This window comes from Sardina pilchardus, chromosome 21, assembly GCF_963854185.1.
Source record: "Sardina pilchardus chromosome 21, fSarPil1.1, whole genome shotgun sequence".
In the NCBI taxonomy this organism is placed as follows: Eukaryota; Metazoa; Chordata; class Actinopteri; order Clupeiformes; family Clupeidae; genus Sardina; species Sardina pilchardus.
In genome coordinates this window covers 16,479,877-16,503,625 of record NC_085014.1, presented here as the reverse complement: position 1 = coordinate 16,503,625, position 23,749 = coordinate 16,479,877, and the positions used below count along the sequence as shown (strand labels likewise).

At 48.2% G+C, this 23,749-nt stretch overlaps 1 protein-coding gene across 1 annotated transcript in view; it reads left to right on the top strand.

Moving 5' to 3' along the window:
* fat4 (FAT atypical cadherin 4) overlaps positions 1-23,749 on the top strand; it is a 93,224-nt gene that overhangs the window by 27,600 nt on the left and 41,875 nt on the right. The window contains 1 exon segment of the mRNA XM_062524247.1: positions 21,743-21,874. Coding sequence (XP_062380231.1) covers positions 21,743-21,874 — 132 coding nt within the window.

Below are 23,749 nucleotides of genomic sequence, written 5' to 3'. Positions count from 1 at the left end.
AGAGAGAGAGAGAGAGAGGGCTTGTGGTTGCAGAGCAGCAGTCTAGTCCGAAACACTCATTACTTCATTCAGAAAGGATGCATCCATCCTGGGAAATGTTTAAAATTTCAGACAAGGCTGAGAAAAAGTGCCCAGATTCTGCCCTAATGCATCACTGCCTTTTGATGTATGGCAAGATGCACTTAGCATTATAAATGGACTCGGAGGTTACGCTTTTTTCAGTCAGGGAAAACTATTTATTAATTGCCAGTGTTGTCGTTTGTTTCCTATATTTGGTCGGATCTGTACCGTGTGTTTGGGCTTTTGCGTAAACACTTGACATTCTCACTTTCAAAAAAATTGGCACCGGATAGGGGCTTACAGCATTGAAAGGCAAGCACACCCACGTTACGATGAATTCAATCTATCTTTTTCCTCTTTCCACAAAGCCACACTTAAGGGAACTGTATCGCGCACTCTGATTGTCTGTCCTTTTACAGAAAATGTGGGTGGGCAATTATCTTCGGCCTACTCCCACCCTTTTGCAGATATTCTCTCATCAGAGTGGCTTGTTTCCTCGTTTGACTATTTTTCCCCCCGCTACATACTGCCCGTAACCCAACAATTGATTACTCGCCTACTAACAAATCAACGACTCTTATCCCGCACATAAACATCTTCCAGATAAGTAAATCATTAGAGGAGCGTTCGATATCGACTCTCCGAACACATAATGTAGCGTTTCGACGAGCCGCGGCCAACACGACATGTGGCGTTGAGCCTCACGTTTGGACCTAAGTCTCGTCTCGTCCCGGGGGCCGGGGTGTTGTTTGTGGCGAAGTGTGATAAAGAGCGCGGGCAGGGGATTGGGGGATGATTCAGTGGGGTCCTGGTGGGAAACTGACACTGAGCCCTCACCACCCCCCCCCCCTCCCCTAACCACCCCTGCGGGTGTGAGAGGATTTCCCCAGCCCTGAAAGGCCGGCTGCGATAATGCGGACACAATCCTGTCCTGGTGGTCCCGGCAAACAGGCCCTAATAACTATATTAGTAATTACAGGAGACACCCCTGCCGCCCCCTCCTCCTCCCTGTCTTTTTCTCTCGTTCTCTCTCCCTCTCTATCTCGCTCTCTCTCTCTCTGTTTGTCAATCCTCCTGTCTTTCTCCCCCTTATTCTATCCATCTCTCCCTGAAAAGATGGCATGGTTGCGGTTAATGAGGTTGCTGTGGGACTCCAGGGCCTTTTGTTGAGAGACGTCTCTTTACGACTCAGATGCGAAATGTATTGCAAATATGCAGAGCTTATATGGATTCCTTTCTGCTCATAGACCATAGACACCATTCAAGAAAAAGAAAAAAGAGAGACCATTATCTACAAATAGGAGAACGGCAGAGATCATTGAGTCGATCTGTGAGAATATTCAACCCCTAACAGGCACTTTACCATAACATGCTGTAAAACTAGTGGATTTATTAATAGTAGGTCACATTCTTTCAGCTGGTAATTGCAGGGCTTAATTTCAGCTTACCTCTACAAGAGGATCATACATTGGCTTTGACTGCTTTGAATTAGTGGCGGGATTTTGTGTAATTCTACAAGCACTGAGCCGAGGCCGACTCGAGAGCTCACGTACGTCAGCCAAGCGTGTGAACGGAGCGGCGACAGCAATGGCGGCGGGGCTGAGGAGGAGGGCGAAGGAGTGGTCTCGGTCGTCTCCTCAACAGAAAACTTTTCTCAAAAAGCCAGACACCTCTCTCCAGGCCTTCTGTCTGCAAAAAGTTTAATTTTGTTGAGGGAAAAAAAGAGATAACTCCCTTTTTCATAGAACTCAGATTATCTCATGTTATCGCGCTTTGCGTGAGCGTGACTTGTTGATGCTATCAGTCGATTTGGAAAAAGGGAAGATCTGTCACGAAGGATCAGACTCAGACTTCCTTGTTCATTACTTCCTCCCCCTTCTCCCTTTGTCTCCTCCATTATTATTTTCTGATAAGCGGGGAGACACCCTGATGACTTCAATCTGAAAGCATCTCTCTCTTTTTTGTCACAATCCTTTTTTCTCACAACTCTGCCACTTCATCCCTCTCTCACGCACACCCACTCCTCTCCTCACACACTCTCTCTCTCTCTTTACTCTCTTCTCTCTGTCTCTTTCCACCCCTCCCTCCTCCTCCACCTCCTCCTCCTCCTCCTCCTCCTTGTCCACCTCTCCAATGCTGCTTGCACCACTTCGCTGGAGCGTTAGCAGTTATGGATGAGCATACTGATTCTGCTGACAAGACCCTCTTAATAGGAACCAGAGAAAACCCCCATCTCCCACCCTTCACCCGCCAACCCCACCACACCCCAACCCCAACCCCAACCCCACCTCCCTGAGGCCAGCCGATTGAGCAGAGTCGGTGTGGGGTTGGAGGTGGTGGTGGCGGTGAGGGTGGGGGTGGTGGAGGTCTAGAGGGGTGGGATGACAAATAAAGGCTGAACCCTTGAATGGCAAGGTTGTGCTTCCCGTGGCTCTGTTTGCTGCGTGGACCCCGGAGGGCATAGCTCCTCCGTCCAGGGGGTTGTCAGTTACTGATGGCGCTGTTGTTGGGCCACTGTGAGGGAGGCCCGGGAGAAGGCCCTCAATCGCGCCTGTTAAATAGCATGAATTAATGAAGTAGCCGCGCTTGGGAACTTCCTCCAGCAGCTACTCTCTCTCTCTCTCTCTCCCTCTCTCTCTTTCTCTCTCTCCCTCTCTCTCTCTCTCTCTCTCTCTCCTGGAGACCCCTCCCCACACACACACTCACTCACACACATCCACCCTCCCTGAAACTCTGCAACCCCTGCAACAAACCCCCTCCCCACCACCTCCACCCCACACCCTCCTCCTCTCTCCTTGCCGACCACCATCAACACCACACACGGCCCCCTCATACCCCCCCCCCCCCCCCAGCCCCCTCCAGCCCCCCCAAGCAACAAGAAAAGGGCCACTTCCTTTGCATTTGTATGGGCCCGAACTTCTTTTCATCCTGTCGGCCCCCTTTTCTTAGCCTCGCTCCTTTTTTTGAAGTTCTTTAATCCTCCAGATTTATGCTAGGTCGGGAACAGACACTGATAAGCCGTACCAATAAGCAAAAATAAAACGAGGGGGCTCGTGGAATCATATGTAAATGGGAATGTGAACAGTGGTCATGGCTAACGGCATGGAAAACGGAGATGAAAGAGAAGCTGCTGTAGATAGTGTGTGTGTATCTGTGTGTGTGTGAGTGTGTGTGTGTGTGTGTGTGTGTGTGTGTGAGTGAGTGTGTACGTGTGCCTGTGCGTGAGTGTGCGTGCGTGTGTGTTCTGAACAGCATTCACCCCACTTCTCATCCACAGCCCATTGCAAAAGTTCAGAAAGTTTTTGTGCCACAACTGTAAACTTCAGAGATCTTTTCGTGATGAACCAATTTTTTTTTTATATATATAAACGGCAGCACCGTAGGAACTTGCACATGCTCAGTAGACCGTAATATAAAGCACCCCCCCCAAACACAATCCATGCATTTACTCAAAACACACAACCACATCTGCTTCTATCAGCACAACACAGATCATCACATAAACACCAGCAAGCGTGCACACATAACACACGCACCCTCGCTCACAATGACGTGGCTTTTGGATTGCATTTGGTTCACTATGTATTGCTTCTTTATTGCATCAGTCTTTTTGTACTTCTTCCCCTCGTTCTCCTTATATTTTAATTCACGCAAGTCCTCTCCGCACTCATCGGAGGTGCAGTCGTGTTATGTTACATGTGAGCTGGGTTCCTCGGGACCTGATTTACATGGACTCTCACACGCGAGTAGCACTTTTATAGAACCGTAAAAGAGAAAGCGGTGCGGCGATGACGACGTATTTCACTGGCAGCTTCGACACTCGACATCGGGAGAAGGGGCTTGAAAAAAAAGTGTCTGGGCTGATTTCAACTACTGTTGCCACCATTATCGCCTTCTCGGAGCATAGCACCTCCATTTTGTAAACATCAGGCGCTAAGTCCAGTGACAGGCGCTGCATAGTTGGTGTGATATACTGCACACATCCACGGCCAGTGGCCAAGGGCCGTTCTCCAGCAGTGCCTCGAACGCTGGACCCAGACGTCGGCTCGACATTTGCCAGCACCGGATTTAAATATGTTGATGGGCCAAATACGTTAGCCATCAAACTCCAAGAAAACAACCCATAAACAGATTTAAATGCAGACATGGGAGGTGTGGGGGGTGGGGGGGTGGGGGGGGTGGGGGGGGGGGGCTCTTGAGGGAGTTTTGGGTTGAGTGGATGGTGACCTGAGACTGGCTTGCGTTTTTCGTAGACTTAGATTTCAATAAAGTGTCATTTTTATTAAGATGGATGTGCTCCAGACTATCCCAGACGAAGGGGCTGCTGATGGCTCAGCTCACGGTCGGTCCAGAACTTAAGGCCCCCTTCTGCAGAAGTCCTGCAGTGAATCACTCCGTGGCCGAGGCAGGCGCTTTGCAGATAACGCCGGGATCCCTTTGAGGTGAGGCTGGTGGGCCGCCAGCGACTAATGGGAGCGTGTTTATACTCGGCGTTTATCTGCCGTTTCCACTCCGCAAGTCTGCTGCCCCACCGTCCCCCCGTTGCCCCCACCCCCTCCCATCCTCCCCCCCGACAAAAACACCCCACCTCACCTCACCCCACCCAGTGCCAAGGTACAAAGGCTAAGATCCAAGCTTTGTTGACGAAAAAAAGAGAGCTGATATCGTGCGGTGGGGGTAAATAAATAAATAAAAAGTCACATGGCGAAGAACACTGGCCAGGGCACTTGGTGTTTGTAGTTTCAGGAGAGAGAGAGAGCGGGAGAGAGAGAGAGAGAGAGAGAGAGGGAGGGGGAAAAAAAAGGAAAACATAATGTTGATGGCAATCTTGGAGACTTAAACCCTCGGAGTCGGGCAGCGCCGACCCACCGTGTTTACGGAGCGGAGAGGAGTCTGGGCGCTGCTGTCGCGGGGGCCGCTAGACGGCCATGCCACTTTCGCACTCGGCAGACGCTGATCGCCGGGCCCGATAGCGAATCCATTACACCTCGTTTTTCTTGTTGTGTTCTCTCTCCCCCCCCCCCCCCCCCACACACACACACACACTTTTTTCTCTCTTATTTTATTTTCCTCTAGACTAGAGTGTGGCCGTGGCCGGCCGCCGTCGTATAGACGAGTAACTGATGTAGACACGGTGCTGTCTGGCCGCACCAATCTGGACGGCGGCACTCTTAAGTACCGGCGATTAAGCAATCATTTTCTGAATGTGTGCCGAAAAAGAGCCGGAGCGAGAGAGAGCAAGCGCGAGTGAGAAACGAGGGCTGCTTTTTGCCCCACTTCCCACTTCCCCTGATAATTTGGCCAAATTGCCGTTATTTGAAATAGGTTTACCTAAATTTCCGACCCTATATTGGATAATGGGAGGACGGTTCGGGGTTGAACCTCCCCCCCTCCCCCCCCATTCGACAGACAGCCAGGCGTCCTCGTTCACCTCCCGAGGCGCCGTGACAAGCGGAGCATCTCTCTGGACCCCTGCCTTGGAAGTGACCATCTCTTGGTCAGAAGCTGAAAGTCTCCAGTGTTCTCCAGGTCTGCGAGACGATTTGATCTCTTTTCTCAAGCGTTTGCCCCCCCACCCCTCGCCCCCTCATGCTGGGTGGAGGCACAGAGTCTCTGGCTCCGTCGCGGTCTCAGGAAGGTTTCCTTTTTAAAAATGGAGACCCCAGACGACTGGTGGCGATGCTTAACTTCCTCCTCTCTATAGCCGTGCCATTCTGGACCGCCACAGAGCGTCTTTCAGCCCTTTCAGAGAAGGTTATGAAATTAGCCAATTAGAGACTTTGGGAGAGAGATAGAATGAGGGGAAGAAAGAGAAAAAAGGAGAGAAAGAGAGAAGCCCTCTCCCTCCCTCCCTCCCGGTCTCCCTAAGCGCAGCATGGATTAATCACTCTGTCTAGGGAATGAATAGCCACTCACATCTCTGCATTGGTTATTTACAATAACCTAGTTAGACAATAAAACTCCTGCCACTGAGTCTGCTCTCTCTCTCTCTCTCTCTCTCTCTCTCTCCAACTCACTCACCCTCTTTTCTGTCTTTTCACTTTCATTCCCCCCCTCTCTCACTCGCTCTCTCTGTCTCACTCTCTCCTTCTGGTCTCCACTGGCACCTCGACTGCTGAGGTGAAACAGAACAGTGGAACCAGATAATAGGCTAAAGAATGTCCCGGACCATTAAGATTTGATGAAGGAGAGCAGACACGTATAGCTTTTACATTAACTCCCGGCTTATAATGTCACACACAGACACACATGTGCACACACACAGACAGACACACACACACACACACACTTTCTCTCTCTCCCTCACTCACGCACATACACACGCACGCACACACGCACTCTCTCTCTCTCTCTATCTCTCTCTCTCTCTCTCTCTCTCTCACTCACTTACGTGAGTACTCACGCAAACACACAAGCAACAGTGCAACATGGGGGGGGGGGGTCCAGTCACGGTAAAGCTATGCAGCTCCCTAGAGAGCGAGAGCATTTACTACAAAACAAATAACAGGAAGACGGCCTGGCCTGTCAGATTTCCAAGGACTAAAAGCTGCTTTCCCCCCCTTCTGTTGCTCTGGCGTGCTCCTTTGTTGGTGAGCCCTACCTTCAGCAAAACAAAGACTTGATATCTGCATTGTGTGGCGCTTGTGAAACTGTGGTTTAACCATTTTAGGCTCTTGCCCAGACCTTTTGGCTGTTTTGTCATTAGCACCCTGTGCGTTTCCCATTTAATTTCTTCAGCTGGCTCGGTTAAAGTGGAGATGGGGGGGAAGGGGGGGGGACACAATCATGTGTTTGTAGTTGACAAAAATCCCTCTCATGTCCTTCTCCCTGTCAGCACAACAGCCTATAGTTTGCAGCACCTCACAGTCGAAGAGCTGAAGAGTTTAAAGAGCTTAAAGTCGGTCCAAGTGGCGCATGTATTTCCAAGTCTGGATGGCCACAGCGCTTTAATTAGCGTCAATAGTGGTTTAATTATCCCATTTGCTTTAACGTCATGGCATGTGTGCCGTGCACCGTGTTGCATAAATACGAACGTTGCACTTGTGGAGCGTGCGGAAAATGGCGGTTGCTGTAGCCAGTAATTTAGGATGCCCACTCTTAGTCAAGTGGACCTACTCTTCTTGATTATCTGGGCTTGAGCACGTAGCTTTTAGCTCCGGCACTTCATCTCACTGTGAGTTAGCTCAATACGATGAGAGTGCTGTGGAAGTGCAGTGGTATCGTAATAGACGACTATTTAAGTTGGTCCGCCATAGTTTTGACCAAGTCTAGTGTTAAATGTGAACTATAGAGTATGATTGGATAGTGTACTAAACAGTGCCATTGGGTTCGAAATAAACGCAATTTGGTGCAGAGAGAGAGGGCAGAAGTCTGGGAGCATGATTATAGCCTTGAGATGTTAGCCTGCACTTGACCAGAGTATCAACATATTTGATGTATAACATTTCAGCATTTTGGGGGGGAAAGGCAAGAAAAAGAAGGGCAGAAAAAAAAGAAAGAAAAAGAAGAAAACGTCCAACAGAAAATAGAATCACTCTTTTCGATTGCCAGTCCAACAGCTTTTGCCAAAAATAACAGTTAGGGGGAGACTGTAGTTAAGAAAGTGTACTCCTTGTTGGAGCTGAAATGTTTTATGGCCTTTGTTGAACTCGAGCAAAAAAATTACCGCTGTCACGCTCACAAACACAGCAGCCCCCGAAAAGTGCTGGTTCTGGTTATCTCATCCTCGTGGGCAGACTGACTCTTAAGTTACTTCTTTAAAACAGTCCCCTATCTTGTGATATACGTTGGAACTAAATGGTTCTGAGTTTGTGTTTATAGTTCCCTCTCAGTTTGACTCATGCAAGATGAATGAGCGCGGTAAACAAAAGGGGAGTTGCACTCGGACAAAAAGACTGAGACAATGCAGGTTTCCTGAAGTGTGAGAACCAGTAAGAGGTTGGGGAGGCGGGGTGGTGATGTGTGTGTGTGTGTGTGTGTGTGTGCGTGTGTATGTGTGTGTGTGAGTGGGGGCAGCAGAGAGATTCAGGACTGGTTTATCTTAACAGTCCATATGGAGGGCTCTTTGCATGGTTGTAGGTGGGGGAGTCGGGGGGGGGGGGGGATCAACACTGCCTGAACTTGACTGTATCACTCCCAACACAACCTCACCAGCCATCTTTTTTTATTCTTTTCCTTTATTTCTCAGGCCTTAAAAACGCTTTTTAAAATCACTTTGGTTCTGGGTGCATCTGGCCCTTACTTTTGTCCTGTATTTTCCTTTCTGGCTTCACGGCCTCTGTGAAGAACAGAGAGAGAGAGCTCGACTCTAGCGCGGAGTCTGCGTGGATAATAGCCAGGCACAATTCATTAGAGGCATGTTATACATTTGCAGGGATGTGGAACTCTAAACAGAGCGGAGGGGAGGGAGGAAACCCCATCTTCGGCCTTAATGGCTCCGGCAGCTGTTAATATATTAATTGCCAGAGCCCCTGTGCGAGAGAGTCTTCGGGCCGGTCTAGAGTGCTGGTGGCAGTGATGAATCCGTGAACCCTAGCGCGGACGAGACGCCGAGCGCAGCCGGGACCCCGGGGTTGACGGACTGGATCCATACGTTATTCGTTGTGTTTAAAGCGCGATTTCCTTCTACAAACACAGCTGCCTCGCGCAGCCGAGAATTTGGCTTCCTTTTCGACGGCTGCGGCTCTGCTGCAGCGACGCGAAAAAAGCGAAAGCAGGCCCAGGCGAAACGCAACGGCCAAAGGCAGGAGAACAAATGTGGAGCATCATGGCTTTGGAAATGTTTCCCGGAGCCGAGAGGGAGAGCGAGCGAGCGAGCGAATATGGAAGACATTAGGGCCGTCCACCTGCGGCCGGGCTGTTTGACCCCGCGGTCCGTAAATTACCCCACAGTAGTCAAGCGTGGGATGTGAGAAATCCTAATGTGCCACTTTGGGAAAAGCGTGAAATCTGTTGTAAGGGGAGGGTTGCGATGTCATCCTCAGTGACCAGAGAGAGAGAGAGAGAGAGAGAGAGAGAGAGAGAGAGAGAGAGACAGTTGTGCCGGACACACGGGTCACCCCTGCTGCTCGTCTCTTGGCAGCCCTCGAGATGTCCAGCGGCTCCGTCAGTGTTTGTCCTTATTTCAGTTCTTTTTTTTCTGTCCTTTTTTCCCCGTCTTTTTTTTTTTCTTCTTTTGGAGTTTTTTAATGCGACCGCTTTGGTCCAGAAGACATGGCCTAAGCCTATCCAGATGTCCAGCCCATGCAATGCATCAATGAAAAGGAATGACATAAGCTGGTAATTTTCAACAAGTTTGCGTATGGAGCCGCGATTACTGCCAGGGCAAGAGAGCGCAATTAGAGCGCTCTGTCAGTCAGCGGCCAGAGGCGGAGGAAAGAGATGGAGTCAGTTGGGATGCATGTGTGTGTGTGTGTGTGTGTGTGTGTGTGTGTGTGTGTGTGTGTTTGTGCGTCTGTGCGTTCATATGTCGGTGTGCGATTTCGAATCTATGTTTGTGTGTGTGTGTGTGTGGCTGCGCATGCGCTTTTGCACGCATCGCAGCTGTGCCGGTCCAGATCGCAGTGTAAAATAGGTCCATCACCTCATCTGCTCCTCCGAACGAGAGCGTTTTAGCGACACAGCCCTTAAGTCCCCCCCTTCACCATCTTCTCCAATGTCGATCGCATTTCATTCACAAACGAATGAAGAAATCAAAATCTTTTTTTCCTGGTAAGGGAGAGAATATCAACAACACAGTACTACATTGTGTTTTCACCCACAAATAAACAAATAAGCTTCCAACCATGAACGGGAAGTATTACTATAAATCTGCTGTCTCGCCATGATGACGCAAAACCCAAATCCAGCGGCTCTTTGGCTATTTTGGTGATTTCACGTGTTGCTCGGTTTCACACCATCACAATGACTGGCACCTTCAAACACGGCCTACGCAGCCGCTCAAGAGAGCGAGGCTTTTGACAAGTCCAGTCTCCGTCATGGTGACCTTAATCTGGATTAGTGATTTCCTTCGACGGATTAACCTCGCGTTATTTAACAACATGCCCTTTAATGAGTTTGCATCAAGGTAGAGCAGGCCGAATTAACCTGTGCTTGCCTGTAAACACTACCTGTGTCATGCGACCGTCTGACGAAATCTCTCTCCGTTGCTCTCTTCATCTGTCTTTCGCTCTTTCTATCAGTCCCTTTTTCTCTCTGCTGCCCTTTCTTCTTTTTTCACTCTCTCACTCTTATCGCACAGACTCTTTGCACTTTCTTGGTAAAGCAGCTCCGATTGCAATGGCACTTTAATGTAAGGGAACCCCCCCACCCTACCCCCACCACACCACCACCTCCACTACCACCCCCCTCAGACATCATGTAACAGCATCCAGGCTCCCATGTCCATTTGACCAGACCTAAGCATAACAACCACACTGTGACATGGTCCTCAGCCTCTCTCTTGTTTGTTTTAGCAGTGCGATAGAAGCATGGGGGGGGGGTGGCTCAAACACGTAGCACTGCTCTGCAGATAGAGGAGAGGAGAGAGGGAGAGAAGAAGAGAAGGGAGGAGAGGTGAAGAGTTGCAAAGAGAGGAGGGGGTGGGGGTGAGGGTGGGTTGTGGGGGCTGGGGAGGGGGGACAGTGTGGAGGAGACAGGGGAGGTGATGGGAAGAGTCCGGCTAGATTTCAGCTTTGCGTGGCAGCAGTTGGTGCTGAGTACTCAAAGTGTGTGTGTGTGTGTGTGTGTGTGTGAAAGAGAGAGACTGTGTGTCTGTGTGTGTGACTGCATGTGCGTGTAAGAGAGAAAGAGAGAGTGAGTGTGTATCAGTGTGTGGGTGTACGTGCAAGGGTGTATATACTGTATGTGTGCGTGTGCGTGCAAGGGTGTATGCGTGTGTGTACGTTTGTATGTGTGTGTGTGTGTGTGTGTGTGTGTGCATGTGTGGGTGTACGTGCAAGGGTGTATGCGTGTGTGTGTGTGTGTGTGTGTGTGTGTGTGTGTGTGTGTGGTGGTGGGGGTAGGAGGTGCTGAGTGCTCCTGTCTCCGTGCAGATCGTGTGTGACACTGTAAGCCCTCTCCTGCCCCTGCACGCACCCTCTCCAATCCACCTATTGCAGAGTGACGGCCCACAGGCCCGCACAATAGTGGCCCGGTCCGCCGCTGTTTTTCCACTTTGATAACATTTCCCCGTTGGTAACTCTGCCTTTGCCTCTATTTTCTTTGTGGAGGTGCAGGGGTCAGTCTTTTCATAAGATTCAGCTGTGAAACTAGAGATAGGAACTGTACTCCCCCATTGACTATCACTCTCCTGATCCCGGCGTTAAGAGTTTCCTCTCGGTACAAACGGGCCTTATTTATCTCTTTTCCAAACAGTCAGACTAAACATTGTGTATAAAAGGGAAATAATAATCGGGGAGGCGCATTTTCAGTGTTGAATAAATGTTGAATTAATGAATCCATGGAGCCTGGGGCGACCCTGTTGTGTTTGTGTTGGTAGGCGTACACACGGAGCGTGTTTAAAGCTGGATTTTTTCGCCGCCTTGAAATTTATTGATAATGACTTTCATTTTCTGGTCTTCAGACTAAACACGGTCGGTTTCTTCCCTGATTTTATTCACAGTGATGAGGACAGTCTGCCTTTTGGGGGTTGTTTCGGCCATGCATATTCCTCATTCGTCTCAGTGGGTAAACAATGTTGCTTTGGTCATATGTTGTTGTCTAGGAAGGGATACTGCAGATTGTCCCTTTTACCCATAATGCCCTGGGGCCCGTCTGCAACTTGTCCAGATGGTAAAAACTGAAGATGTGTCCGCAACACATGATTGTTGTTTTATTAATTCAGTCCGTTGTGGTGATGACACCCGCTCTCACGATTCCTCACAACAACTCTATGGCCGGAGGAGGAGCTGAGAAAGAAACCAAGAAAAGGCTCAAAATGGCCGTCAGCGTTGATTAAGAGGTCAGGAAACAAATGACATGGCTCTGTGGAGGAGAGAATACAACCTCAGAGTTTCGCCCGACCATCACCTCTCAGTGGGACAAATTGTCACCTTTCGACCTCTCGAGGCGACCTCCCACGTGACCCCAGGAGCTAGCCAAATTCATTGCCTCTGTGCGTTTGACAGCGCACAGACAAGTATGACAAATTGGCTAAAACCATCATTTCTACGGTGCATTTTGTTTTTTTAGGAAGCCGTTTTCCTGAGTTCCCGGGTTTTTATGACTTAGTCATTAATCGTCAATAAGTTTCCTGCGAGTGAATTGAGACGGATTGTTTTTGAGCCATTCAGCTTCACTGGAGCGTGCACTGGAACAAAGCGGTGTGGCTGTGAAACTAAATTACCATACGGTCTTTCTAAACGTTTCCTTTTTTTTGTCCTACCCAGAGAGAGAGAGAGAGAGAGGGAGAGGTCTAAGGCATGGCCTCCCAGCTGCAGTGGTCAGCAAAGCCAAAAGATGAGCGCAACTTCATCGCTCCGGCAAAGTGAAGAGCCTCACTAATGAAATGATTCCAACTGTGGGGGGAAAAAAGAAAACAAAACTAATTCTTTTCCTCATCAATCATGGTAGTTGTCTGAAAGACGTCAAATCCATCAGTCTCAGCATCCCACGAAAAAAAGCGTTCAAGCTCTAAGATGCTTAGCAAGGAAGTGCTAGCATTCATTCGCTCAAATGAATGACTTTTTTTTAATAAGCGGAGAGTACTCTTAAGTGTTGACTAACATAACCAAGAAGACTGAATTCTGTCCGTGTAAGCTGCTTTGGCGATGTGTGGGTTCCATTTTGGGGCTCTAAAGCACTCACATGAACTTTAATTCAGTGTAAATATTCCGTCCAGAGTATAGTGTGTGCGCCCCGGTGTGACATCTAATTTACGCGAGTCTATAAGCGAAAAAAGCAGACCCTCTGGAGGAGCATGCAAATTCTCCGTAAATTAAGACGGATGGCCTTCCCACCGTGCCTATCCTCCGGATAAAAACTCCGACATTAAACATGTGTGGAGGCCAACAAAACCTCCTTGTGTGAGAGCCGTGAAAGGCAGACTGCTCTGAGCCAGCCTTCATCTGTAGTCTGTTTCCCTCAATGGGCGCAGTAGGAGGAAACCGTCTCTTATTGTCAAGTTATTTGGCAGAAATCTTTTTTTTTTCTTCTTTTTTTTCTTTTTCCTTTTTCCCCCCTTCCCCTCTCTTCAACGCTGCCTCATGTTAAATGCATCAACATTTCTCCTTTCCCTTTTCTTCCCCCCTTCCCTCCTCTCAAAATGTCTTCGGAGCTGACTGTCTTGCCAAACGTTTCCTGTGAGTTCTTAAATGACCGCCACAGATGTATGGTACGCAAAATGAGTAATAGCTGCACGACTATCAAAAAAGGAGGTTATTCCTTGGATCAGGAATGACCAAGTGGAATTTTATGATTGAAGCTGAAATATTTAACTCGCGAAATCCCTGTTACACTGTCTGTGGACCCCATCATTTCACAAGAAACCTCCTCACACACCCTCTTTCCCATGGTGTAATTTTTAAAAATAGCTCAAATTGCATGATTGCCCTATTGACCTTATCACTTACACTATCCCCTGCAAAAAAAAAAAGAAAAATATCAGCTCAATGTGGCAGCAATTCAGCTACATTATGGCAGCACTTTCCCAAATTGCCCCAAACTCACGTCAGCATCACAGGGGTTGTCCCAAAGCAGTGGTGCCAGCCGTGGAGAAATAGCGATAAAAAAAAACAGAAGTGTGAACTCTTGTGGCGACAAGTCACTATAAAAACACACAAAGGTGGGACTGTGGTTAGCGATTTGCATGTTTATGTCCCGGCCATGAGCGAGCGCGGGGCTCCACAAACGACAGGAGGTGCAGGGCGGAGGCAGTCCTCTCCACCCGACCTCCGTCCAAGCCTGTTAAACAGTCAGGGAGCTTGGAGAGCCGCTGTGCACAAACCTTCCTGATTAGGTACCGACTGCTGGGCTCTCTTCCCCCCTCCTTATCCTTTACCCCCCCCCACTCCTTCCATTCTCTCTCTCCCCTGCTCAGTCTGTGCACTCACTCTCTATTGCTCTCTTTCTCATGCTATCTTTCTTTTATTCCTCCTTTTGTCTCTGTATTTTTTATCTCCATATATCCATGTATATATCTGCTTTTTTTCTTTTTTTCTTTCTTTTCCCTCTCTTTCTTTCTTTCTGTCTTTTTTTCTTTCTTTCTTCCTTTCTCTGCCTGTCTGGGTCACTCTCTGTCTCTTTTTCCACCCCTCTACAGCCCTCCTCCCTCACATTGTTGCATGTTTTTTTCCTTCTTTTTTTTTTATCTGTAGGACTCTCACGTAAACAGAGGCTGCGGGGGGGCGCATATAAGCTTTTCACTCAAGGCGCCTCAAACCATAGTTACATCCATCAGCTCCCGTCACCTCTCCTCCAGCCTCTCTCCACTCCACCCCCGCCCCCCTCCCTCCCTCCCCAATGTGCCCTCTGAATGTGAGATGAGAGCCACTTTCATACCCAGTGAGTCAGATAGCGGAGACTCGGGGCCATGCCGTGCGGTTAGACTGCAGCTCAGCCGGTCGGTCGGTCGTCCCCCCCCAGGGCTGCACCAGTGGAGGTTTTTTCAGCCCCGGGCCTCTGCCACCACAGCAGTTTTTTTTTTTTTTTGGGGGGGGGCCCTCTGGTACAGTACACCACCCTGCTGCGGCAGTGTTCATACCTCCCCCGGTGCCAAGCAAATGAGACAGGTCAGAAGATGTGGCTTCACTTCCCGTCATCGTTCTTTTTGCGGGATCTAGATCACTAATGACTAGTTAACCGCTACTGTACAGAGAAAAGAAAGCAGGAGAAACATGGGGAATAGTCTGCTCCCTTTGTTCCTAATGAAGTTCTGCTTCCGAAAAGGCGATCACTAGTTTTTAGGCCTCTATTGCTGGAAATCTTGTACATCAATCACCGCTTGACAGCACCTATTAAACAGATGCCGGAGTACTCTTTAAAGCCAGGCCTCCCCTTCCAGAAGTCTTGGATGTAGACGCTGGCCTGAAAAAGACATGCCTTGTTTCTAGAGCTCGGAGATTTGAGGGTTTTTTTTTCTCCTCCCCCAGGCTCAAATCCCCAGGGGTCGAACTTGAACCTAAATGCGAGGGGTGCTCCGTATTATCTTCCACTCCTAAATCTTTACGATGACTCTGAATCGCACAAATCAAATCATTTGGCAGCGGAGAACACAGCAAGGCATTACACAGATTCACGTTTTTTTGGGGTGTTTTTTTTTTTGTTTCCCTTTCTCCCTCCACTGTTCTCTCGAAGCCTGGAGACTTTTTTTTATTTTTTTTTGCGTCAGGCCATTGCAAGGATGTGGTTTTGGTTGGCCTCCTTTTGTCGAGGTTCCTTTTTTTATATAAGCAATTAGCACGCGCATTATTTCTCTTTTATTCCTTTCTGCCCTGCCCAGCGTCACGCGAGCGGCGCAGCAATCTTCGGTAATTGCGGACGAGGAGGAAGCGATAAGGCGCGGAGACTCACGCAGGTCTGGTGCACCCTGCTCAGTCGTCGCCCGCCTGCTCTGGCCCCATTCCATTTCATCATGAGCATATTTCAGAAGCACCAAGGATAACTGATAAACACACACACACACACACACACACACACACACACACACACACACACACACACACACACACACACACACACACACACACTCACACACACACACACACAAATGCACACACACACACACACTAAAATGTATTTCTTAAACTTCAAAGCATAGTTTCTCACGTTTTGCCATGTCTCCAATTGTACTGTACAAGCCTTTGTGTATTTTTTTTCTCTTTTTTTTGCCTTTTGCCTTTTGCTTTCATCTCTTTTGGGAGAAAGAAGGTGTTTGATGTACATATCATTTTAATAGCCTGCTCCAAATCCAAGCAGCCAGAGTAAGTCAAGAACAGCAGCACCAAAGAGTCTGTACTGCAGGTCAGTACCGTAGGTCAGTACTGTGGTGACCCTGAGGCGGCAAAGACGGTTATTTAGTAAAACTGTGTCCTGCCAGGCGTCACGACTATGAACCCACTTATACCGCGGGTAAGGCAAAAAAAAATATGCTAACTCGATATATTTGGACATCCTTTAAGGCAGTGAATGTTTAATGAATTTGTAGGCCACTTATATAATAAACCAAGAAGAGCCCCATCTTTATTGATGAACTCACCATCCAAAACACATAGCAAGATATTCATTTTCCAAGGGTTCAGGCATTGGCTTTTGCACACTTTTCGAGACAAGCCCAGCTTGGCAGGAGCCACTTGGGGTTTTGGAGGAGACGCAGAAGACAAACTGTCTTTTAACGGTTGCAGAAGTGCTCCTTTGGGAAAGTGGCGACTCCTTTTTTATTAAAACCACTTGAGCAGCATTGTCTTCACCATTGTAGGTTACATAAGACAAGGTGCTTTGTGATCGTTCACAGGCCCTTGTGTTGCACTTTTCCCCTCCTAGTTCCCCCCCATCTCTTGGTGAGGATTTTGGGGGAAGAAGATGATCCTTCTGTCTTCTCTTCTTGACCCACCCCTCAGCTCACACACACTCTCTCTCACACACACACACACACACACACACTCTCTCACACACATACACACACACACACACACACACACACACACACACTTCAGCTGTGTGCTGTTGGGCCTGGCATCCTTCCAAGTTTGTCTGCGTTCCATGGCACCCTCTCGTCCCGGGAGTGGTGGGGTTGGCCTCCTGGCGGGCGCGTTGGGCCGCAGACTGCGGTCGGAAAGATTGATCGCGGACGGCCCTTTTGTTTGACAAATCTAGCCGCTCGTGATTGCATACGTGTGAAGAGCCCCGAGGATTGGATTATTTATACCTGGTACCGCGGCGGCCTGCGCTATTTGCTCGGGTTTCCGTTAGGTTGAAAGGAAAAGGGAAGAAATGGAGACAAAATGGTACTTAGAAATGTGTGCTTGACCTGCCTCACCCGCCAGCTCTTAAGCTAACATCACCATAAATCTACAACCCAAAAGTCCTTGACGCAATGTCTAAACAATGACATGAGTAAGAAGGGGGGGATAGAAGGACAGAGAGAGTAAAGGATGGAGAGAATAAGGAGATAAAGGGAAATAAAGATGGTCTTTGTCTGTAAAGCCTCCCGAGTCAGGCAAGGGGGATGAGTTATGTTGCACATACCATTATATCACCCCCCCCCTATACTAGCCTGTAGGATTCTCAGAAAATACAGCAAGGTATTCATCAAGTCCACAATGATTGTGCCATACGCTTTACAGATTAAGAAGTGCAAATAACCCAGAGTTAGACCGGATTTTGAAAGTTTGTGAGTCTGGACGCAGATTCTGTTGAGGAGAGACTAAGAAATTGCGTCAAGACATTGGGGCGCCGCTATGTGAGAGGACTGAGGGTGAACTTTGTCCTTTTCGTCTGAAGGTCCCTGTCAGCATCGTTCTCTTAGTTGCCTGTCCAAAAGTTTGTGGCAGGAGCATTAATGACTTGGATGATAGGAACTTAATAATATTTTCACTCAGCTACTGGAATAATACTAAGGACAGTGAGACAAAAAAAAAGGTTGTAAGTCATAACACAGCACAGGAGGACCAGAGAGAAGACAGCTGTTCTCTTTGGGCATTGGGGCAGATTTGAACCCCCTTATCATACATACCTTTAAAGCTCAGAGCCGAGTTCCAGGGATCTTTCCCACACAGCTTTCTCTCCGGGCGCCAGCTCTCTCAAATTGCACATAGCCCGCACTTACACTTGAGCCAAACCTTTCCTCAAATGAACGTCATTTTCGCTGCAAACAAATATTGTTTTCCGTCTCCACGAGTCCGTGCCAACTTTTTTTCTGTCTCGTTTTTTTTTTTTTTTTTTTTTAATCGGTTTTAATAGAATCAGCACATGGTTTAACGGGTTTTAGTATCAAGTTTTGTTTTCTGGCATCACAAGAATTCTTTGTACCGTTTATTTTATTTATGGCCAAGCCCTGAGTCATTTCTTTTAGTGGTCTGGAGCTTTGGCTTCATCTGATGATGAAGTGCTTAGTGCGAAATAGCCAATGAGAACCATGTTCTTGTCTCAAATGTTGCCGCTGTCTGCTACACCCGTCGAGTCCAGTCCCGGTCATTTTATGTCACTACTCAATTTTCACTCAGGGAGATTAGGCGGAATTGGACAGCCCAATAAATGACTTTTGCATGCACTAAGTGGTCCTTTCCTACTCATCTGCTCGAGCAGATCGAGGCTTGCAATCAGTGGGAACCAGGAAGACCCGCTCATATAATTCGTAAGATGCTGAAAGTGACTCACCCTTGTTGACGTTCTATGTTTTTCATTATGGAACAAGAGGCCGTACAGAAGTAATTGAAGCGAAAGTATTACTCATGTTGAAAAGCGGACCATCGCAGCGCAAGCTTTAATTAACTACACCTTTCTTGGAAGGAAAACCGACTGACTCAGAGAGTCTGTGAATATGTGTCGGGTCTTTGGGGGGTGGGGGGGGGGGTTTAAGAAGAATGAACTTCTCGTCCATGAACCCCCTCTACCATTCCTTTTGTGCAGCGCTCTTGGCCACATCACAACTATGAGACACTTGGGGGGAAAAGTGCACGTGTAGTCAGCCACACTGTTCCTCAGCGCTATGAAATGGAAGTATGGTCCAAGAAGTGCCTTTTGTGTGTCGAGGAGATGGATGCAGGCACAGAGCAAGACTGCGTGGAGAGGATCCAGTGTCCTGATGTAGGATTGGGTGTCTACACGGTATAGACACCAAGGGTGTCTTAAGCAGTCTGGTGCAGACCCTTTTGGTGCATAAGTACGGTCTTATGGTGGCAAGCTATCCTACCAACAACATGTGAAGAAATATACAGTAGTTGTTTCTCCCCTTATGCATTGATCCACTTTATTGAGTAACACTGAAGCAGAGGTCAAGGCCCGGATGCAGTGTCCTGTTGTAGCATAGAGTTGTAACTGCATGTTCCATCTCAGAGTAGAAAGATTGCAGATTGTGTCGCAAAACAGAATGTGACAGGCTGTATTAGGTAGAAATGCGCAGCACTATGGTCCTAGATGATAGGATTTGTATGATTTTTCTCTCCAGTAGTTGATCAAATAATAACTAGAGCATTGCATAATTGTGCTAATCTCACTTTCCATACATATTCATGTGCACAAACACAGTATATGAGGTATCATAAACATGCTCAGACTCTCTCTCTCTCATTGCCTCTCTCTTTGCATATGTGTGTGTGTGTGTGTGTGTGTGTGTGTGTGTGTGTGTGTGTGTGTGTGTGTGAATCATTGATAAATACTGATAAATAATGGACCTCGGTAACCAGTCCGCAGCTGCAACCCGAAACAGTGGTCTGTGAAACACAATCTTTATTCCGTGTGAACTAATGGCTCTCACCTGTGCTGACCAAAGAGACCGGGCCCTTACCGACAGATCTGCTGGAGAACAACCCCCCTCCCTCTCTTTCCTCCCCTCCTCTTTCTCTCTCTTTCTCTCTCTCTCTCACTTTCTCTCTCTCTCTTTCTCTCTCTCTGTCTGTCTGTCCCGCCTGACCTCGCTTCCTTTTCCTCCGATGAATTTTTCACACAGCTCTTTGATATGGGGGGTGTCTCGGGGGGGTGCGGGGGGCTCGTGTGGTAATATAAACTAAAAGCACTCGCCGTAATTATTTCTCATAACACCGCTTCTTCCCTAATTAACGTCCTCCGCCGAAAACGAGCGCTGCATTATTTACACATCAAGGGGACGCGGCGGCGGGGATAAATATTCATCGCTTGTTGACTTAGCTCGCTCCCGCTGCTCGGCGCGACCCCTAGCGACGCGACCCCTAGCGCAGCGCAGCGCAGCCCCTTCTTGACTTTTTCGTTGTTCCATTATGCATTATGGGGCCTGGTGTTGCAGGTGTGCCCCCCCCCCCCCAAAAAAAAAAAAACATGATCCTTTTCACACTGGCATCGGTTGGGGTCTGTGGGGTGTGTATCCTCATATCTATATTCAAGGCACGCAGGCTGCGGGTCGGAATGAAATTAATAAGTGATCAGAGAGAAGAGGCATTCTCGTGATAGATGGACACACTAGAGGGGGTGAGTGACCATACTGGCGACGTACAGCCTGGACTGGGTTACCCACCGAGCATATGTCCAGTACTGGAGACATACTGCACGCCCGATCAGGTGACAAAATTAACATGGCCTACCTGAAATAATCCTGAGCCCAACTGAGAACAGAACCATACAGGAGGTTATGATGTTATGTAAAGCACCTTCAGTATAATACATCACATGCAAACACTCCAGTCATAGACACATAGAAATGTGGATGCCCCTCGTTAAATATATATGTATGTATATTTTGCTCAGAGGCACAAAGTAAAAAGACCAAAAATCCTTTCACAAGCCAATCTAATTGAAATGCAGTCAAGAGTCAGTGGTTTTGACATCTTTAATACACTCTGCTGGGTATTGTTTGACTTCCTGGTTTGCTGCGGGATCTTCTTTAATAAACTAAGCGCTGAATGGCCGTGGGCTGCTGTATAGGGCCTGCTGAGAGCGGCAGTCAGTGGATTTGCTGTGCACGTGAACCCTGTTTTTTTCCTGTCAATGGAGAAATGAATAGGGCACAAACGCACCCACCCACTCGGTCGCCCTCCAACCCCCAACCCCGTCACCCCTCCACCCTCAGCTTTCCTCCTTTTCTCCAGTCGGTGGTCCTATATCCTTAGAGCCCATTGTCTGCGGGGGCGAATGCCTCTTGAGGAACTTTTGTTGAGGCTGTGAGAGTGAGAGAGAGTGAGAGACTTATTTTTTGTTTTGCCTATGTGTTTGTGTGTGTGTCTGTGTGTGTGTGTGTGTGTGTGTGTGTGTGTGTGTTTGTGTGTGTGTGTATTTGTGTATGAGTGCGCACGTTTGTTTTGTGATTACTTAAATAACTGTCAGCATTAATGGACATTGCAATGCTCCAAATTTTAAACACCCTTTCTCCATATTTAGAGAAGCAATAAACAGAGACAGCAAAGCAAATGTCTGTTTTGATTCGAACCTCAGGCTGTTTATTGGCTTTGAAATGCATGTTTACCTTAGAGGACGTTACAGGATCATGTTTAATTTGCCAGAATACAACTGCAAATGTGATATTTCTGGACCATTCACAAATAATCCGACACCGTCTTAGGTCTCTGTCTCTCTCTCTGTCTCTGTCTCTCTCTCTCTCTCTCTCTCTCTCTCTCTCTCTCTCTCTCTCTCTCTCTCTCTCTCTCTTGTCTCTCACTCTGTCTCTCCCTCTCTCTCTCTCTCTCTCTCTCTCTCTCCATCTCGGATGTTGCATCTGCACTCACTGACACTTGGCTTCTTCTTCGCTAGTTGGTGTAGGGTGGAGTGGGCCTATTACGATGCGGAAAACACTAGCGGTCAGAAACATAAACAACATCTGATGGGCGAGACCCATCCTCACCCTTTCCATAGGAAAGAGATATAACTAGTGTCAGGCCTGCTGGAAGCCCTGAGAAGCCTTTACACGCAACTGTAGGAGAGAATACACGGTATCATTTGTCATTTTATCGTCTAATTTATGAGGTGTGCTGCTCAGTTGCGGCTACTTACCATTTGACTGCACGGGGCACTTAAACACTATTGCAGGCATTGTTCGGCTCTGTTTTCATGGAAATGGCGCTGTTTTTCTTTCCTCCAGGTGGAAATAACGCTGCAGGATGTCAATGACAACCCACCTGTTTTTCCGACCGATATTCTTGATGTGACCATCGAGGAGAACATTGGTGATGGATTCAAGATAATGCAGCTAACAGCAACGGATGCTGACGAGGTACGTTTCTCCCAGGAATTCTTCTTTTTTTTTTCATATACAGTGCATATATTTCTGGCAGCCCGTGTGTCTACAGTATGTGAAGGATGTTAGCTGTGATAAATTGTCTCCATGGTAACAGCATAGATCAAGTCAAACAGCAGTCTTTTTGCACTAGTCGAGGTTCCCAAAAACTTCATTTTTTTATGAAAAAAAAATGGATGTGTGATGAATATTGATGAACTCCAACGTTTAATAGCATAACCAGCAAACGTTGTGGTTTCAAGAGCTTTGTCTCAAGGTAGAACATCCCGTGCAAGCACGAATTTGGCTCTATGTCCTGCCGAATGCTATCAAAACATCAGCCACAGTGCATCACGCTCAGGACATCCAAGAAGTGATGTTGAAAATGCTCAACCTCGTTCCAGTATGAAAGGAAGACCCATGTGAACAGGCAGGAGTCTGTCTGTAGTAGGAGTAAGACAGTGTACCATTCAGCAATCAAGGAAGAGGAGGCCGGTTTCCTCTTGTGCGATGTCTCTCATTGCCGTCCAAGTCATGAAGTTAATAATTCTCTCACCAACTGTCCGGCCACAAATATGACTTTTCTTGGCCTAAGGACGGTGGCTGTAAGAATACTAGCCCGTCTGCCCTCGCAGTGCCGGCCGACGACACCTGAGACTTCTGAACGCCCTAAAAAATGGAGTCTGATTTTTCTCTCTTCTCTCTCTCTCTCTGGCCCCTGCCGCTGTGTCGGGCCGACTCTTTCGCTCGTCGCACAGATAGTCCCTCGGCGGGCCCTGTAGTGTGCATTACATCACCGGCTGCGGGCCCGATTATAAAATGTCTCCATCTCTCTCTCGCAGCCGTGGCAGGATGTGGACATAAAAATTCAGCGCTGAGCGAAAACCAGGCGGTCCCAGCAGGTTTCCCTGGGCCCGGCAGACTCATGTGTGCACACTGCCAGCGTGAGCGAGCGAGGACAAGCCCAGTGGAGGGGGGTGGGGGGGGGGGGGGGGGGGGGGTAATGGGACTCGTCGTTGCTGCTCAGGCCCCAGGATGTGAGAATGTGGACATACACTAGTGCTTATGAGGCCACGACATTCATGGGTTGTTGACTCACCCTTCGCTGGAGCATTTTTAATGTGAGAAAAAGTCTGATGGTCTGATGGCGAAAAAGCATTTCTGGAATCGTCTTTTTTTTTTTTTTTAATAGATGGCAGTCTGGGCCAAGCCATGGAATTATTTCCCTGCTGTCAGAAAGCAGGGGGAAAATGGTGGATTCTTTTTCAGCTAAGTGAAGCACAGCGTGTTTTCGGTCTTCAGATGCATCCTTCCTGTCAACAGCCAGAACCGAATGCTTAACGTCGCGTCATATTTCGCCCCATTATGACGGTGCATTTAAAATGACGGTTAGGGGAAGGCGGCTTAGGACCCAAAAAGGTCACCAAATAGGAGCCTGCGTGTGGAGTTATTTTCAGTCGCCCCAGTCGCGTCGGCCAACTTTTTTGCCCACATCCTCGCGCGCTTTGGAAACCCCAAGTCACACAGACACGCGGAGTGTACGGAAAGCATTCAAGGCCCACAGAGCAGAGAGAGGGAGAAAGAGAGAGACAGAGAGCGAGAGAGAGAGAGAGAGAGAGAGAGGGGCCACATGTGTGATATGGGGAGACCGAGCCAAACTCTCAAGCTGCTGGCCAGCTGACTCCCCGGATTCAGACATCATAATGATCTCTCTCTCCTTTAATGGCACCACATGTGCAACTCATGTGTGATTGAATGAGTGCCGTTCTCTCTTCGCATCCGTTTTTGTCACACCCATTTCCAGTGCAGAGAGAGAAAGAGAGAGAGAGAGAGAGAGAGAGAGAGAGAGAGAGAGAGAAAGGGCTGATGGTG